This window comes from Acanthaster planci, linkage group LG13 (genome assembly GCF_054643075.1).
Source record: "Acanthaster planci isolate LZ-2023a linkage group LG13, COTS_SCS, whole genome shotgun sequence".
NCBI lineage: Eukaryota > Metazoa > Echinodermata > Asteroidea > Valvatida > Acanthasteridae > Acanthaster > Acanthaster planci.
In genome coordinates this window covers 1316490-1336432 of record NC_141789.1, presented here as the reverse complement: position 1 = coordinate 1336432, position 19943 = coordinate 1316490, and the positions used below count along the sequence as shown (strand labels likewise).

General features: G+C 41.5%; 1 protein-coding gene across 3 annotated transcripts in view; it reads right to left on the bottom strand.

Annotated features, from left to right (window-relative positions):
* LOC110979873 (neuronal acetylcholine receptor subunit alpha-10-like) overlaps positions 1-19943 on the bottom strand; it is a 46971-nt gene that overhangs the window by 5998 nt on the left and 21030 nt on the right. For 2 of the 3 annotated variants that reach the window (XM_022235998.2, XM_022236001.2), the window contains exons 3-8: positions 15523-15567; positions 13189-13298; positions 9223-9422; positions 7981-8013; positions 2146-2267; positions 118-325 (exon numbers count right to left, since the gene is read on the bottom strand). In XM_022235998.2, the coding sequence (XP_022091690.1) occupies positions 118-325; positions 2146-2267; positions 7981-8013; positions 9223-9422; positions 13189-13298; positions 15523-15567 (718 nt within the window). The remainder of the gene's footprint in view (positions 1-117; positions 326-2145; positions 2268-7980; positions 8014-9222; positions 9423-13188; positions 13299-15522; positions 15568-19943) is intronic. The other variant, XM_087144827.1, reaches the window with a different exon arrangement.

The window sequence follows — 19943 nt, the reverse complement described above, 5'->3', positions numbered from 1 at the left end:
AGTATATTCTGGTTGCCAGGGAAAATCGGCCAAATTAGCCAATGTCCTTAACCTGTCCCTAATGCGACGGATTTCGGACCTCCTGCCTCCATCACACTGCTGAAATCAGACTCTTACCTATTATTGGCACTGTGCTGGTGGGTGGCATGGTCTCCGCCACCAGAAGCAAGAAGACAGTCAGTGACAGCAGCACCGTCACGCCCAGGCTAACCTTCTCGCCAGACTCCGGCGGTAGGAAAAAGGTCAACAGCGACACCAACGACAGGAACATGCAAGGGATGATTAGGTTAAAGAGGTAGTACAGTGGCCGTCGCCGAAATAAAACCTGTAAGCAAAAAAAAAAGAGAAAAGGCATCTTAATATACTGTCAACTATTGAGGAGTGTGGATAACGTCTTTAATACCGGGGGCATATTCTTGAGTACTTGGGCATGATGATCAAACCCTGACAACCAAAACGTCTCTCTGTTTTTACCTGTGCAAATATACGCACTAAACAGAAAAACGGTTTTACCGGTCTCTCCAAACCCTGAGAAAGGTTGAAGGTATTGCTAATATCCAAAAATTGGATAAAGCATGAACGTTCTACACTAATTCTTGACGATTGCTGTGATTTGGCCAACATTTTGTACACTTAACCTCCATCTACCGCACACAGAATGTTCAACCGTCCACGGTGCAATATCCCAAGTTGCTGCACCGTGCGCCACCACGTTCGTCACAAAAATCTCAACTGCCTTCGCTCTGAGGCAATTTTTACAATGGTGAAATTTGTTGGCTTTTAACTGGCAAAATAGAGACAACCAGACACTTGGGCATTATTGAAGAGCACGTTAGCGTCCCGTTTCCCTTTCCCTGTTCCCCTCGTCATTATCATCACTTGTTTTAATGGCACGAAAAACACAGCTCCTGGCAAAACCCCAACTCTGACTTTCGTGTCTGGATGGAATCCAACACTGCTATGACGTCCGTGAGATCAGTGCCACATTCGACTCGGCAGAGCTTTATTTATTTAGCTTTAATATCAATAAACCACTTGTTCGTTTCCTGAGGTGACTCTCCTGTCAGATCGCATTGCTTGCAAGAAAAATAATAATGTCAAAAGCCGAGAAACTGTCCCGGCATTCAAGAGCAAAGTCCCAACGGAGCGCGAACTCTCCCGAGATTTGATACGAAGCGTGATGGTCCCTCGCAAAAAAAGGGGCCTTCGGTCGAGGCGTCAATCGAGGACAAAAAAAAAATACCCGTTTGCCTGTTTTTCTCTTTCCCTCTGTCCCTTGGGCTCAGTTGTCCGTGCATATTAAAGATGATTATACTATTAAGCATGCCTTGCAGCCCTGAAAACAAACACCTTGCTCTGAAATTAATTTTCAACCCTGTGGCTAATGTGTACGGATACCTAAGTCCGCCTTTAAAAAGCCACAGGCCATCTTAGGAAAAGAAAGACTTTTGTGGATGGTGAGAGACGTGACGAGCGTCCGAAGACAGGTATATCGCTGGGAAACTCTGAGGGTATGCAAAGTTTGGAACCTCCATCTCGACTGCACACGTACAGCACGCATACCTTGAAAAGAACACACCATACAGCTGAGTTCATACCCAATTCTACTGATGTACCCGAAAACCCGCATAATACGAGACTCGTAACAAAATATTCAGAGGTCGGTGCGTACTTTCAAGAGTGATGGATGGGCTTCTTTAATTCATAATTTCCTGTTACGTCCAGAATCTGTTATCATGAAATTGCTACTTTTAAAAAAGGCGACAAAGCTACGGGACCACTTTCTCTGCATTTCGAGAGCCGAATAACGCAGCGCAAAGTAAACTCATCCTTAATTAAGTCCCAGCAACTCAGACACCGCCCACATTGTCGCTGCTCGTCCATTAAGAGAGCCAACCTTGGATTTCAGGTACATTCAATGGGTTGAAATTTATCGAGTAGGAGCCTTAAAGGCTAACAACCAGAGTCAGTTTCTAAACAGGAAATTTGAGAACGGTCAACTTTTCGGTGCAGTGTTAAAAACGAAACAACAAATCTTGGAAAACGTACTGCAATGATCTGCTTTTCCACATGATTGCCATCATTGCTCATTTTAATGTTTTGAATAACAGGCAGAATCACTTTGACTTGGATGAAGATACCAACCTCATATTGCACGTCTGTATAGTTTTTGCCGGGGTCGTCAGGGTACTCGACCTTATTACTGTGCACCTCCATGCTTATCATGTCCCACTGGCCGTCACTTTTGAAGACAGTCTCATCACCTCCTAGCGAAAAAAAAGAGAAAAGGGGTGGGGTTGAAAACTCGAGGTTAGTGTAATTATGAACGTCACGAATGATTTGGTAGTGTGCACATTTTAGCCACTACAAGCATTTTGCATTGCATGTGGGGTAATCATGAATGCAGAAATTTGCAGATTTGCATGAATGCTTGAACCTAAGGCCTTCCCTTGATGTCCACTTTCTGTTTCAGTAGCCATGCTTTTCACAACTTTGAAAATTCTGACTGTAAGGGTGCATGAATTTTTTCCCCAAACAAAAGCTTTCCCACGTGCAGAGACTAAGGTGCGTTTACTGTCATGCGCACTACACCTGGCAACTGTTTGCTCTACAAGCATCATTCAATGTGCCTAGCAGGGTTCCTCTTAATAATGTAAACTAGATGCCTGTACTCTTTATGTTATAATGAATAAAATTTGGCTTTTTGGAAACAAAATTGGACAAAAGTGGCATGTTTGTTGCAAAAGTGGCCTAAGGGTACAGATTATACATGCTATGACAAGGAGATGTTGCTGCAACTTAGGCAGGATTTCCGCTTAGAATCTACGAAGAAGCAAAAGGTTATATACAGGGGCAGGAAACTGTGTTAGGATCTGAGGGGAAAACCTGTATTAATGTCGAAGCCACATGCACTTGCTTTACTGTCTCACGCCAATCGGAATGATTTAGTGACCAGAACCTGATTTTACTTCCGATTCATTTCACAAATAAAGTGGTGGATTTCTGAAATCATGACCAATTCGAAATAAGCCCGCAGCTATTAAATCAGGGTGACAGCCAACTTCTTTAATTGAATTCGTACCTCATCAATCACGACTTCAGATCAACTTAATTAAAAAAAGGCCTCCAAGACACATGATCTTTCTGACCTGCATCGCAGAACAGTAGATTGAACAGCCAAACCGTGCACGGTACCCTTTTCCTCAGGAATTCTCAGTCGGTGTTAAATTCAATAATTAGAAATATCACTAGCATCCCCAGCCCCCTTAAGATTTTGTACACATCTCGCAAATATTGCGCAAAAAGAGATTAACCCTTACCCCCTAGGGTGTATTGTAAAAATCATACTGAAATCGAAGGATTTGGGACTGTTAGGGCTTTAGTTAAAAGATAAATTTGTTTATATTCATAAACTCTTTCCCAAAGTGGAATATCTATACAAACGATATAATGTCCATCCTACTGATTTCAACCTTTGAAGAAAGAGAAAAAACGAATTAAGAAACAGATGGACAAACACCCGAAAATTTCTCTGTTGACGCAAAGTACGTTTCTGCAGAAGTACGTCTCTCGTATAATTCATCATCCTTTAAGTTTAAGCATGAGGTTGCCAAATTGAATACAGTGCCATCCATGTTCAAACTCTAGTGGTGTAAGTGGTGCAGGAAGAAGTAACCATGGTAGTGCAACACTTTCGCCCACAAACAGTTCCGCTGAATTTGAAAACAAAAAACTGCAGTAAGGTTGAAATGCCTCAGCACTAATTCATGCTGGACGTGACGAGTTCCCGTACGCCTGTAAATTGCTCCTTCTGGCCCGGTGTTTGTATGCATGTCACACATGGGGGATTGCTAACGTGCAAATGAGACGAAGATGTGGCCAAGGCAAGATGAAATTGTTTTCGCTGCCCAGAATATTAACGCAGTAGCTTCTGGGTGTAAAACAAGATGGTGAGCATGAGATCCGTACTGCTTCCAAAAACTAGAAACCCAAGGTCCCCTTGAGAGTTGTTCATGTTTAACTGATCATGGGGGAATCAATTAATGCAGACACAAATGTTTGTACATTCGAACTGCTCCCAAGCTTTTGTAAGCCGTTAACGTGACTGTGATGGCTGTCTTGCACTGTTTTGCAATTCAGATCGAGTCTGCAGGTTGGCAGATAGATCAAGTCAATACAGGGAACTGTCATGCGACTATCCATGAGCTCAATCATTACTGCCGGTCTTACATCCAGTCGAGTTTGTAATAACAATATCTCTAGCCTCCGTGTGAGAGTTCTAAATGGCAAAAGAAGTGCGCTACAACATTAAGGAACCAAGCTGGTGCAACATTGATTTTGTTTCGAGACATGTGCACGTGAATTGACGATGACATGTTCTTAGTTGCCATAGGGCCTGCGTGATTCTCAAGACGAACGTCTTGAGAATCACGCGGGCCCAGAGTATTTCAGTGAATGTCAAAGTCGACGTCTTCACTTTGAGAAAGAATTGTTAGTGATTTACATTGGAGGATGTCTGCAGTAGTATGATTTCAATGGTAATGAACGAATGAGGACGCAAAGAATTGTGGCGTTACCCTATTTATCCAACAAAAGCAACAGCAATTTCATAGTTTCTAACCAAACACACATTCACCCAAATTTACATAGCAATACGCTGACGCATCATTTCCAACCGACTAATTCCAATAACTTCTCGTCACTGAAAAAACCTAATAATCCTGTTCAGAAACGCAACCTTCAGAATATTCCCATTTCAGGTAGGAGTGTGCTTGACAATAATGAATATTTGTTTGATTCAAATACTTGGGCTTCGACGAATTCATGCATACACTCTTACATTCATATCACCACCCTCATATTGCAGCATGTTTTCAAGCTCACACACGGTTGGAAAATTAACTATTAAGACCTTCCATCAAGTGACTCCGAACTACGGCTCATCAGTTTTTATTTCCTGAATTTTGCATTTAAAATTCGAGACATTATAATTAATGTTTTGAAATGGTCTATTCTACCCGCATTTTGCCATAAGCAACCACAGCCATACAAAGCAAAAGAAAAAAACACCAAAGCCCTCAAACAAATGCAAAAAGAGCAAAATGAGTTGAACTGGCGGGAGAGTCAAACATCAAAACATTTCTCAGGGAGATCTTTACAGGTGGGTACCACGTTTCTCCTTGTATACTGGATATTGTAGATGCCGTTACAAATGTGACGGTTTGAGGTTTTTATTTCATTGGAAAAAACTCTGCGTTTAAGATTTTTGGCAAAACGTAATATGATGGAGAAATGATGAGTGCATTGCATCCAACGATTTCATTTGAAGTGTTTTGGCAAATGCATATAATATAATATGCAGAATATTCATAACATTATGTTACTATACTTGGAGAACCGCTTTTACATGATATCGAGAACATATGAAATGGAACGTTAGGGTGTAGTTCCTGAAATCTGAAAATGCTGCTGGAATGTTCTTCCACAGCTTAAACAACATTTTTATAACTGATTTCTTCCATTGCCATAAAAGCTCTAGCTCCCAATCTATATTCAAACATTAGCAGGTTGTACATGTACAGCGCATATTCATTAAACACCTGTCTTACTTTCTCTTCAAAGCTTGTCAGGTAACGACTTTTTAGATACTTGAAAGAAGAACTGTTAGGGGACTCAACATTTCAAAATTCCGGATCAATCGTTATACTTTAATTTTGTGCAAAGACTTATGAGGCCAAAACCATATATATTTTAATTTGCACGGTCAGCTTTTATGCGAACAGACCGCGACTCACGAAGCTATGAACTAAAGCGAAATGCAGAGGTGACTTAATGGAAAACCGTCCACCATTGGAGTCATTAGTGTAATTAAAAAAACAGCGATGTCAACAAGACACGCATCCCGTCCACTGCTGACTCAATTCTCACGAGAAAGCCTCCGTTGGCCCTTCTGCCATTGTCATTGTGACAGCTCCGAGCATACACTGCGGCGCACCCAGCTTGTGGTGTGTGGGGGATGCAAGAGTCAGTGCAGTTTAAGGCTCATTCAACATGATGTTGGGGGAGAAAACAATATCAAAAGCCTTACTCGGGGTCCCGACATCCTTGTTTTTATTTCTTGGTGTTGTTTTCTTAGGGTTTTGTACTAATATTTGACAACATCACCGATTGCTTTCTTAACGAGGAAGTATTTTTTGGTTAAAAAAGAAAAATCCCCCGCAGCAGCTAAGGCAAACTTTGAAATACTTTTATTTGCACTACTATCAAATTAAAAGGATTCTTCGTTTTAAGATTTCTAAACGAGGTCGAGATTTCCTCTCTGTCGGTGAAATGTCAGCAAAGGTATGAAGAAATCATACATTTATCGTGAAAAGTTTTAGTTTCATGGAAATGTGCTCGTTGAGCAACTAAAAAGGTTATTTATTTTGTTCATAAAACAATACAAATACCCTCACTCATTGAATACAAACTGTGCTCTTTAAATATGTTCGTCGGCAAAAAAACGATTATCCTTTTCCTATAAGGAAGTTTGTTATAGATTCATATCTATGCTTTGAAAGTGGCTTCATCTGAAGAAGAATTAATCAAGATAATGCTTGATATAAGCCTCAAAATTCTCGCATCAATAAGTGGACACGATGGACACATCTATTAAAAACCTCCTTTGTGGTACCCATGAGCTCAGTTATGGAGCTACATCTTGACTGCGTCGATTTAATCTACGAAATCGAAATGCATTTTTGAACCTACGCTGGCCAGTATAGTAATCATTTTCATATTGCTCTGTCTTCATCCTTAATGGTCTAGCGTAGTCCGTCAGCACATGATGAGGATTCTCCACGGATAAACAGTAAGAAAATGGGAGGTCCTTGGAGAGCAGAGAAGGAAGCAGGTGATGTCCTGGGATTGTAAGTGAGATGTACATCAGTCCAGGTTCATCACCGGGCAGTGGCCGAGGGAGCCAAGAGTGCCAGTGAGGACCCAGGCAGTTACATACTTTGCAGAGTTCACTTACGCTTGAATTGACTAAAATTCTGACTCCTTGCAATTTGGGAGTCAATGCATTGGTGGCAGAACTAAACATATATCTGTTAGTAACGAACTAAAAATACAATCTTTTATTGAATTCAGATTAAATAGTGAGAAATAATATTCTGCCAAACAATATTTTAATTGTTTTCCTATGCAAGAGTTATACCCTTTTCTTGTCAACCATCAAACAGACTGCAGCAGAATATAAGTGAAATGTACTTCGTACAAAGCAAGACAAATTGTCGTTCCTTGTTCATAGTCCAACAACTTCAGATCAGAAGCCCTGTAGTTCCAAAACTCCGCCGCTGGCTTGGACTCTGATGGTCATTTTGGATGTGTGCATCCCACGTTTCAAAAGTCCCTTTTGCCATTTTCTCACTGGCTAGTTCAACTGCAGGCGCCGAAACATCAATTTTGGAAACAAGATGGCTACATGTTACAAGCCTCTGTACACTTTATATGAGTAAGGTTCTGATTAGAATCACTGCAGACTGTGTAGCCATGGTGCCTTCTCATGGCGCTGAGTTTCCGTATGATTAGACGTAAGGTTTGTAGCCCTTTCTTTCAAATTAATGACAGAGACAGTCCATATAATTTTAGACAACCACCGCGTTTTGATGCAGCAAAACGAAAAATAGTGCACCTCTGTCTTATTTTAAGCAAAGACACAAACAAGAGCTTCACATATTGCAAGACACAGTTCGACAATGGTTAACAAAATACGCTGTTAGCGAAAAAAGGCGGGAAACTCAGAAGCTTAAGTTGCGGTCCAGAGGTGTACTTTTTGGCGAGTAGAAAAGTGGATGTTTGGTGGAACAAATAATAGCACAAAAGGTATAGGATGGTGTGAGAAGGTTAAATGCGGGTGAATGATGGGAAATGGAAGGAAGGTGAGAACCAATTGAATTAGCATGGTTAATAATTGACACTGGGTTAGGGGGCTCTTACCGCTATCTGAAGTAGACGCGTTGACTTGTTTATCTGAATGAGCGAACCGATACAATAGTACACATCACTGCTTTGTTACAAGGAAAAACATGGTTTCCCCAAAACAATATTAGTTTCGCAATGGCTGGACACTTTGTTGAGAGCTAATATGCACAGCCATGAATTTATTCCAAAGATCGAAGTCCCCTCCAAGCACAATCGTATGATTCTTAGGCCAATGCTCTCTTCGTTTGATGTACCAAAAGGGTGACTTTAATATCTGAAAGGAAATGCTGATATGTGTGTGGGCAACGAGACACGAGGGACGAGGTTGACAAAAAAGAACAGACGGAGGGCTTCCTTTATGAGAGGTTCTGGGAACGACATCGAACACTGGCTTTCGCAAGCAACAGACGAATGTCGATGACGATGTTAATGTGAACACGACGTGCAAAAGAATCCACACAACAAATGTAGACTGCTATAGGGCAGCAGTGCACTGCATCCGTCATGAACAAAAAGTAAAACTCATCGTGTGCAACATTTCACTTACGAACGTGCAGCGTGCAGACAAACACTAGTCTTGCATCAAGACGCAAGAAAGGTTTCTCAGTTTTGCTTCACAAAGAGATTTATTGGATGAAATTTCATAATGTGCCTGCGATGAACCGATTTTCGATCTCGTTCCGAAGCGGCTTCTTGGAAGAATCCCTAAACTCTTAAGACGGCTGTCAACCAGTTAAGTTTTTTGTTCGATTATACCCTTGTTACCTGTGCACAGACATATTTCTGCGCCCCAGAAAAGATCCACATGCCCAATTTAGGCAAGGCATTAATAGGGACAGACTTTGACGTTGTCACGTGATACAAACAAAGACAATGATTGGATGGACCCACTGTAATTCTTGGTTTTGTTTCACTTCGAGGAAAATCCCGTTACCAGATAAACACAAAATGAATGTTGACGGTTAACTATAAAGAAGCACAAAGGAACTGTTACCGTGAAAGACTGGGTTTGGAAAATGCGGCGACTTTGTAGAGGAGGATTTAGACAAGAGAAAGAAGTTATGACTTTCTTTACAAAGTTCAAACAAAACTGACTGTAACTACTGCTGAACCGACATGCACGCCACATTCCGTGACTTATAAGTCTGTACTATCGAATCCGTTCTCATGCAATGAAATGGCTAGTCAATAGACAGAACTCACCTCCGAGAGAATAAACTACAGAAAGTGAGAAAACCACGTGCAAAACCAACTCACCCGCCCCGACCACCACGACTTCCGAAGCGTCGTGCTGCCAGAGCCCGAACTTGAGCTTACAAATCTGCTCGTCGAACGGGAAAGTAGTGATGTCAATCTTGCAATAGGTGGTGAAGATCTGTGGACATCCCCACATTATGGAGCCGTTGTAGTCGATCACGGCTATCTGGCCTTTGAGCCAGTTGGTGTACTTGTCTGCGCTGTCGACACAAATGAAAACCATCCATTGGTTAAACAGCGTGGGCTTTTCTTGAGGAGATCTGAAACGGTTTCGCAAAATTCCTAAAAATCAGGCTTCTTTCTTGTCTGACTACTCATAAAACAAGGCAATAATGAACTACCGTTTAATGTTTTTGAGACAGAACAACGAATTCTAGAGTCTTATTTCTTACATTACAAAGAGCTAAAGAGCGAACAATGTTTCAGCTCTTGAAACGAACGGCTACAAAGACGAGTAAAAAAGGGACAAAAACTGTGCTGACAGCAAGATTTCATTTTACGTCGATTTGGAGTTGACTGCTGCTCTAATTTCACAAAAGGTACTCTGGGACGTCTTGCAAAATTTATCCTACTAATTTCTGTCGGATTGTTCAAGAAAATAGCTTCCAGTTCAGTGCCTCGGATTGCGGACGCTGGGTGTTTTAAATTTTAAACAAGCACCTAATCTCGTTTAGGAAAGGTAAAGAACTTCTAACGAGAAAGAAACGCACGTCACTCTAAAACGCGGTCAGCTAAGCAATTTGAAAAGGGCTCTTATTAACGCGCCGCCGGCTGTCGCGCGGCCTTCTGTCGTTTTACAGCTGTTTTTTTGAATATTTCAAGCTCGGCTCTCTGAGCAATTTTTTTCCGTCGGCAAATTCCTCTTTCTTTCTTCTTTTTTTCTGCGTATCGGCTTCAATAACGTCGAGTTCTCGCCTCCCCATCCTGTCCGCTACTTGGCCACGTTTGCTGGCAATTATCATAACCAGGAGTGGCAATTTAGGCCTAGGATTTCACCTGCCGGGTTGGCAAGAAATCGCCAGTTCCAGCTGCGGCTTGGACAACTAGATCCTTTCAACAACACGCCTCTGGAACTCCCTGTGACATATTTGATTGGACGCCAGCCATTCGAAGAAAGAAATCCACAAGATTTCTCTTCATCCTGTGCGCTTTGAGGCTCTGCCATCGCAATACATGCAATCTGCGTCCGATATTCAACTTTCGGGAGTGTAGAACAGGAAATTTGTTTTAAAAAAATGGCGACTGGAATTTCTCAAACAGATCGACGACGCCTTCAATTGCTGGTCATGTTCAATGACGGCATGTATCGCTACTCTGAGTTGAAGAAGCGCAAGGGTCATCACACTATTTTTCATTGACATCGCATGTATATATATATATATATGAGTGTGTGTGTGTATATATATGCATATATAATGATTTGACCAAATTGGTCTTCGTGTCTATACGCATGATTTTGAATGTCAATGTCAAGAGAATGTCACGAGTCAATATTTCTGTTCAATAAACAGATCACTTCCTAGCGACCAGTAAAGGGTAAAATTCGCATAAAGTATGTACATATGTTATTACGTAATCATTTCTGGCTCTACAGCATAATTAGGCCAACTTCTTGATATTGATTAACACAATGACTACTTGCCTGCTCCAAACATAACAGCTCAGAATGATTGCATATCATCACATAATTCAAGCGTTACATTTAGCAAGCATTCAACGCCTGATCGCAATTTACAGAGTTCACTCACGCATGCAGGAGGAATTCTGAATGAGTCTGTTAGTCTCCACATGCTGTAATATGGCCAATTTGTCCGGCACTGACATCGTGTCAGAAAGTGCTTTCTGCCAGTCTTAATCTAAGAGAAGTTTATCCCAATTACTTGCATGGTAGGTTTCCAAGCATTGCTAATGATCCCCTGGGTAATTAGTCAAAACTCTTCATACCAAGGGACGGAAGGAGCACAACCTTGAGACCATGGACCAAATTATGGCGACGCTGCGCGACGTGATCCAAAATTCCAACCAGACATCCATTCTGCAGCAGTCGAAATGTCTCCGGCTCCCCAGTCACCATGCCCAAACAACCTTGAGCCTGGCCGCTCGGCTCCGAGACGAGCTGATTGCATGCAGCAGGCCAATGGATTGAAAAGACTGGATGGTATTCAACAGAACCATATGAGATCAAGCGATTTTCTATTCATACAGCCCCATTAAACACAGAGTCATTTGGAAATTCTTGATTGGATTTCCTCTCCAGTAAACTGTTGTTTTGATATCATGCAGATCAAAGACATACTATTCAGAGCCGGTGGCATTTGATTTAAACTGATTAGACCTTGATTACTCAATCGCAGGGTTAATTATAAAGGCCAATCAGCGAAACGGAAATGATTTAATTGTCAGCTGGTTATTGTGAAATGGACTGATTGCACGCGCTAAGTCACTTGACCTATAGTTAAAATCAGACACCAACAAACATGGTATTCTCCCATAGTAAAATATGTTTTAAGCGTTGTTGACTAAAAGAACTGCATGGTACTTTCAGCACAGTACTCAGCACTTCAACCGTCGGCTTCATTTTTGGTATTATTTGGTAGTAATTATGACACTCTTTGCTATGGGAGGACGCCATGTTTGTTGATGTTTGATAACCACTATAGGTCACGTGACTGAGCAGATGCAATCAGTGCAATATCTAGTCTCATGATGAACCGATGCAATTTCTTTAAACGGCATAAAGCCACGCAACACAAGAACAATCGAAGGCTATCTATAATGCAGCAGGAGTGCCCGTCGTATTATCCTAAACCACGCCAGAACTGAGTTGAGGATGTATATGCCATAGTTCCTGGGTAGACACCGGCTTGGGCGTCTATCTGTATGAATCATTTTCCCAGCTTAAACCTCGACCCTAACCCCTAAACCAAACCTTACTCACACGGACCCTACATCGTAAACCATGCTGTGTTAAAGTGGATGCTGTTGCCTGGACTCTGAACCCAAGGGCTTAGATGTTGGTTTATTGTTTAGGCCTAGCATTCGGAGAAAAGTCTTCTTTGACTTCGTCTTCGGGAATACCGCAAAGTACAGTTAGCCGCTAGGGCATTTTCTATAATTGGTATTCAATATACTGATTCTGTCTAAAAAAAGACTGTCTGTCAGGGACTGACGAAATACTTCAGCATTTGAATACCGTGCGTCTTGTTCAAGACTCCAGTCGCTGAAATCTTTCAGCTAATGTTTATAATCTCATCATTGCCACTTCGCAACTTTGTCGGATGCTGTCGGAACAGTCCGCGATGCCCTGGCCGACGATTGCGTGTAATTGCAAACTAACAACCCACCACTCCGTGTTGACATAGCATCTCTCGTGTTTTTGCTATGGTCTCGACACCTGATCTTGGGCAAATATCAAGCGGTGGGAGAGATGCTCTTCGAGTGGAGGCTACATTCTCTCAGCGCGTGTCTTGGTTCCTGCCGACAACCTACGCGAGCTTCCCCATGGGGGGGTACTTGAGAATCTATTTGATGAATAGGGCAAGCTACCATCAGCACACAGCAGTTTTGTAATTAAATAGATCTATTTAAAGCTGTAGATGTGAAACTAAATGAAAAAAAGTAGTCCATGGTTTTTTTTTACTAAATAATAATCAATTTGCCAAGTAATCGGTGTGGTCTTCTTTGTATTTGTACCCTCGGCTTATCTTAGGTAATAACAATGAACGACGTACAAACGATGCACGTGCAGTGTGGGTCTCCTCCTTTGGGGTAATTTAAAAGAAATAATATGTACTTGATAACTGTCAACACTGTCATCTCAAACATCATTACGCATTGACGTCACGTTGTCGTCTCATTGTCATCATCATCATAAATGTCGTCATCACCGATTCATCATGGTCACAGTCATCACATAGGTCAATGTCATAACCTTCATCATACAACTCTCCAAGGAGTGATAGTTACTTGTTGTACAGTGTGACATCAGGCATCCAGATATTTTCCGACGGGACTTTGATGTTCTTCAGATTATTGTAATCCTCGGGGTTCCATTTTAAGTACTCGTCCTCCCACAGCTGTTGAGATAAAAACACGACAGGGGCGTGGGTTTTGAATTAGATAATTTGCACATCAAACGGGGGGAAATGCCTTGCATATTGTCACCATTAATGCATGGACTTACGGAAGGTGTTTGCATAGAATTGGAGAGAGCGGATATAATGATAAAGGGACAAAAAGGAATGACAGATGAGAGGAAATCACTCTAATGAATGGATTCCGCTGATCCGGTTACCTTGGATTTTTAAAAGCTTTCAAATTTTTAAAGAGAATTTGAAGTGAGACTGGCACCACGAATTAACAGCATGTTGACATGAAGCAGTTATGGATCATGCCGAGGATCCATAATTGATTAATGCATCTGTTTTTCTCCCTCGCAATTTTGTTTGTTTAATGGTATTTATACGTTGGGCAATTAGTGAAGAACGGTTTTGAAGTCACTCTAAATAAGATAAACAATATGCATGTTGCAGGGAGGAACCTGGCTTAAGCATTTACCTGAAGACAGAAAATACGAAGGTTCTAAGGCCAGAAAATAGACAACTTTCATCTCAAGCAACAGTCTGGGACTGTCTTTGAAAACTGAATTTTGATTTGTTTCAACAGCGGTTGTTATCTGCCACCTCTTTCCTGGCCCCTGTGATAAGATCACCGGCTATGCACTGCAAGCCGTACGTCGTTGCCACCACACGCGATTTGAGCATTGATAAATGCTGCCTTTTGATAACTGTTACAGATGTTGCCAGATTCATCGCGGCAGGAATGTTCATTATGTTTGCTGAGAAGCTAAACTGAGATCACGGCGTCCCTGATAGAATAAAAAATGCAACATGTTGACAGATCATTTTTTCAAGAAAACACATGTTGTTATGTGGTGTCAACACGAATAGTTCTATGACTAATGGCCACACTGCCTAAGATTTTGCCCCTCCAATTTGCTCTTTAAAATAACGCACGCGTAATGCACTCAGCCAATCACTTGCTTTCAGAGCCAATTACGTCATAGATTACCCATTTACGCATGCTTGTCCAATAAGAGGAGGTGGGCTTTTTTATTCAAACATAGCCTGGGGATTTTAAGAGGCATTATGCAGCGATTTGCATTCGGTCCAGTAACGGTACCCCACGCCTGGGCTAAATTTGGCTTTTGAAAAAGAGCGCCAAAGGGGCTTTTAGCTGTCCAGTCTTTTTTCTGTGCCAACGAGACTGCCAAAGGTCCGTGGACCCCGGCAGACAATGTTGAAACAGCTGCCGATTATTGGTGGCACGCAAGCGCCCGTTACATTCAACGGCTGTTTGCTGACGGATTGGTAGTGACAGGTATTATGTATTCCCTGTCTGTCACAGTCAATTTATTTTTCTGTATCTGAGCAAATGTGAAACAGACGTATTGTACCGCTGGCGATTGGGCAAAATTATCAATGCTGCTTTTAAAGGCTTGTAGGGAAAGATGTGGATAAGCTAATGCTTTTAATCTGGATAGAAAAAAGTGACCTAGATGGGATAATTCACAGAACCAATTTATAAAGACCTTTTTTTATCCTACGGGTACGGCAGTCTCAAACTTCCTTCTTTGCCATGTCATTGATGTGGAAACTCAACCAGACAAGTTGGAACGACGGAAAATATTTTAAATTTAATAAATATCGAGCGATGATCTGGAGCTTATCGTCAAATGTCAACACTGCCATCCCTAGTGGTGGGTAATTTTCCACTCCACACCTTTAGATTGACGCCATCTCCGCCAACCAACTACTGCTGTTATTCAACGAGAAACTGTGCAAAACCAACCACTTGAACGTTTCCCACCACTACAGTTTTTTTTTTATCTTAAAACTGGAAACTCATTTTTGATATATTAATGCTTCCGGCTAACCATGGCTTTTGTTTCCAAAGTACCTGTTCTTACTTCAAAAATCAAAGGAGCTGAACTCAGCACAAAAATTATCATTTTGGTGAAGATTTCGAAAATAGTATGTGGGCAAAGTTTTAAAATTGCCAACTTCGCAATTATGAAAGTTGAAATTGTATGTGAGATTAAGCGTTGAGGGAAACTTACTGTATTACGGATACGATTTGTCGCCTTTTATTGTATCTTTTTTTCATTGGCATAAAATTTGTATTAAGATCTTTTCTTTACGCTGACAGAAGAGTTTGATAGCTAATTATTGAAATTTGATGGTTCCATTTCTTTAGCCTTTTTATGAAGGTTGATAATTAAGATTACAAATTAATACTTACCAGTGTCACCCAAGCATTTATCTTCAGCGTCTGTTTCCTCTCATCCTGGAAAGTAACAAGAAGTAATTACGACAAAAAATCAGTCTAGTATTGCTGAACAAAGCGTTTTTTGGGAAAACAAGAATCAAGATGCTTCTCAAAAGGTTTTCACTTGGTGCCTGTTTCAGATATTGTGTTATCTTCGGGCGACGCCCGTAGGGACCAGTGGATTGTCTATAGAAGCAACGTGATTTCCCATAAGCAATCGCCACTACGTACGGGATCAGTGTAGTAAGCAGGACAGCTGAGACTTACATCACAAATTGGGACAAAGGGTAAGTGTCTGAAGCCGATGGTCAGACATACTGAACTGCCAAGGCTAACAGTAAATTACTATCATTACTTAATGATGGATTGGACATGCCTCTATACCCTTTACCGCTAACCTGCTTGTCAAAATAAATTGCCTTGGTTTCTGACAAATTGACCCAGCCGCTTTCGCATGTCTGCCTTGCCCGACACTTCCATTTTTTTCTGGACATGACCGAGCAATTGCCACTTCGTGGCCTCAAAATCTAGAATTCGCTCAAATAGGAAATGACATGTAGGGACGACGTTTGATGGTGATTTTTCCACTATTTAGATGCCACTATACAGATTGAACGATTACTCTATTAGTCAGGCGCTCAGACAGACGCCATCCATATCATGGCTGGTGTTATATTCATCTAAATTTCGTTTACTAGGCTGGCCTAAACTGTTTGATATTTTGTCGGCAGCAAGATGCAGCTTAAGGCACAGTACAATCATGGGACCGCTCGCTACCAGGAAGACTGCGTATTTTGAGGTTAGCACGTCTTTATTAATAATGCCAAATTTGTCGATAGTATTGTGTGCTTTACGTTGAGTTCAAAAAAACAATAACCGATTGAGCAAAGGAAAGTAGGAAGTCAAACTCAGGTCGGGTTTCAAGCACCGGTCACCTCGGAATGGCCGGCAAAGTGCCATCCTTGGCAACCAAGCTGTCGTCAGCGCCCCCTTCTGACTTGTTGGCTTGCCGTCAAGGGTGTTTTCTTCTTCGACCGACGCGAACGAAGCCGCTCGCTATCGAATTACGTCTCGAGAAAATTCAAAGATCGATAACAGACTTCACCCTGGCTCCCCATTGCCACTCTGAATTCGAAAAGTGACGTTCATTTGCTGCGTTTCAGTTGTACATTGGCTCATTGTTTTTCAACCTTTACAGGAATGAACTTCATAAATTTTGAGAAATTCCATTTCTTCGAAAGTTTAACCACAGGCGTTAGGAAACCAAAAAGTTATTTAAAATCAAGTAAATGTGGCTACAATATAGTCCAAAAATTATGTCTTCCTTTCGATCTTTCAGGTACAATGTATTTAAAATGTTTGTATTCCGGAAGATATTCTGTTTGATACTTCATTGGAAAGAGTATCTTGTCGATATGAATCATACTCACACATGCTTCATCGCTGAGTATTCAGGCACGCCAAATATTGAACATAGAGAAAATGATTTGGAAAGGAAAGACATCTTGCATTCAGCTCGATTTACTCGTCGCTACGGTGACAGATAATTCATCTATACCGCACAATACGCACACGCCAATACTGCCAAATATAAATAAATAAAACAAATCAGAACATTTCTCGGCTCAGCTGCATCAAATCAGGAAAGAACATGTGATAGTGACGCAATGACTGATCGTGATTGTCCTTCCGAGGAATAATTCAGCCAGCTAAGCTTTGCCCCAAGGCACATCAGCAGATGTTTAGATCGGCGGAAAAATTAATCTCCGGCTGGAGGGACGGAACAACTTCCGTCAGGGTATTTCATCTAGTATGTTTAGCGCCTGATGTGATAGGGGCAAGCGATGATGACACGCACCCGATTGAGCTCGGCCTGCACAAATCACCTGTTCCAAGCCAAAATCTCTGGCATATGTACGGTTAAGACAGAGTCATCAACATTCGGATAATTTTTATCATTTTAGAGATAGAGTTGTGAATACGTGTTTTGCTGAGGTAGGTTGAAAATAGGACTAATTAATAAGGTATAATTTGGTGGATGAACATCAATCTTAGAGTTTAGTTGAATTGATTTCTTCCTACAAATCTGTCATTAAAACCCACAAGATGACGTTTTAAAATTTTCTGGTAAAACTGTCTGCTGCAATTGAAAGAACAGCACATTTTTTTCTGATACTCAAATATTGACTCGAAATTAATTTAAAAACTCCCACAATTTTCTCCTTGGACGTATTCGATGTAATGTGAAATTTGCTCCCGAGACGTGAAAGCAATTTTTTCAGCAGTATTACAGAGGTGCATAAGTCCAAAATGTCATTGTCATTGTCGTGGGCTTCGTCGTAATCACCCCGAGGTGACATTGTCATTGCCTCTCTTGTCGTTCTCGTTGGAGATATTTGCGTTATATTTCTTCTGCAGGAGGTTGTGGGTTTGGGAACAATCTGCAATCGTTTGCAGGGCTCTTTCTCAACCAAAACAGTAAACTGATATCCTGTGTACGTGCACAGGATACCAAACCGTCCTTAGCGGTAACAGCCGGCCGTGTTCAGGGAGAAAATGAATAGACAGGCGGCAACCCCGAGGCCAGAGTCGCTGTCGATCAGAAGAACCTGCCTCCACTCGCTGTGGACTCCATAGGAGGTATCTGTGCAGGGGAGATTGAGCGGCGGAAATTCAACGGCAATTAAAATATGGGTTTACATTATTGGTATTTAAGAGCAATTCGCGGGAAATTGGCGTTAAACGAGGGGCTAGTGTTACGCTGTTGACCAACAGGGAGGGTAATTGGATTGCATCAGTCGATTTCCAACGGGCCTGCCTTTCTCTGCCTATCTCTTCTCCATGAAGTAGAGCTGTGGAAGGTCCATGGTTAAAGGTACACTCATCCAATTATTCGATATTTCGGCAGAGTTCCATTCGAGCTTAATAAAACTAACCGTGCTGACAATCCAACCGAAAAATACGGGTGGTTAAAGATGACGATTATGGTATCTCTTTATCGTTGCAATTTATTTTAGTTTCGATCTAAAGTAGTAAAACAGAGGATTTTTACAGGAATGTTATGCACATGGAAAATGTAGAACAGGCAAATTGATCCTTCGTCTAAATACCAAGGATTATGAGGAATAATGACAGAGCTATTTCAAATATACATGTATTATAATCATCGAGGAGGTGAATGCACTTTGACAGCGTTAGTAATAAAGATGTCGTCGATTTGGATGTTGATTTTTGTGGGATATTCTCCTAATCAGGACATGAAAACAGATAACATGATCATTAAAGATGATTTTGAAGATGACTCTAATTCAAATAACAAATGTTATTAAAATCCCGCCGTCCTTTTTCCTGATAAAATGGCGTTTCTACTCAGGGAGAAAGTGCAGTATATTGTCCATGAAAATGGGACAACTTGGGAGACACAGTTGATATAAAACGGGAAAAGGTTTAATATTTTGCCATCCACTGCTTTCATATTCATTAATTTGACATTTCTGCAGTTGGATCCACTCAGTGGAATCTAGTTTTCTCCGATCAACCTGATCATGTTAAGAATGCATGTTCTACAGCTTCTCCATGAAAGCGCTCCATAAAAGAAAACTACAGGGAAGCTGGGGCATAAAATATTTGTCTGGAGTATAAAACGGAGGTATGGTAGTTCCTCCTTTCCGAGGCCCACTTTGGATACCTTGTAAGGCATCCCCGTTAATGTACTCTGTGGGGTAGGGCAAGGGCCCCCCTCCTTCGGATACTTTTAGGCAAAACCACCTGCTCCGGCATGTTGGATGATTCAAGGAGCAATCAACACAATCCACCCATGCCCGGTCCATGCATCTAGATCTCTGCAATTCTCATCTACGCTTTAACCACTTCGATTCTGGGGGGATGAATGAGGGATTAAGGAGATCATCCCTCAAATAAATCTCATTGGCCCAGAATCATGAGGACTCACTCCGCGCGGCCTGATTTTTGCGTCTCAGCGGAACAGATGATCAGACGTGGACGAATGACAACGATAAACCTGGATGATTATTGGAATGAAAACCATGCGCAGTTGTCAGGTAGAGTGAGCGGGAGGTTTCTTTTAACACCGAGTAGTAATATCCCTTGTAATGGGAAATGCTTACGAAATGGTTTTTTTTAAATAGATGACAGCCATAAAATCTTGTTCAAAAAGAGCAAAATTATTTCAGATCAATTCTACAGTACAGATGAACTGAAATGCATGGAGCTGTTATCGGCACGGTTATTGGCATTCTGCCAACTCTACATTGCACAACTCATCAACAGGAAGGGGTTGGTTGAAGGTATTTTGAAATGTGGCCAAGTCTCTGAGTATTTCTCGGACGTGTGAGACATCGAGCCTTTGGTGGGTCATATGATGAGAGTTTTAT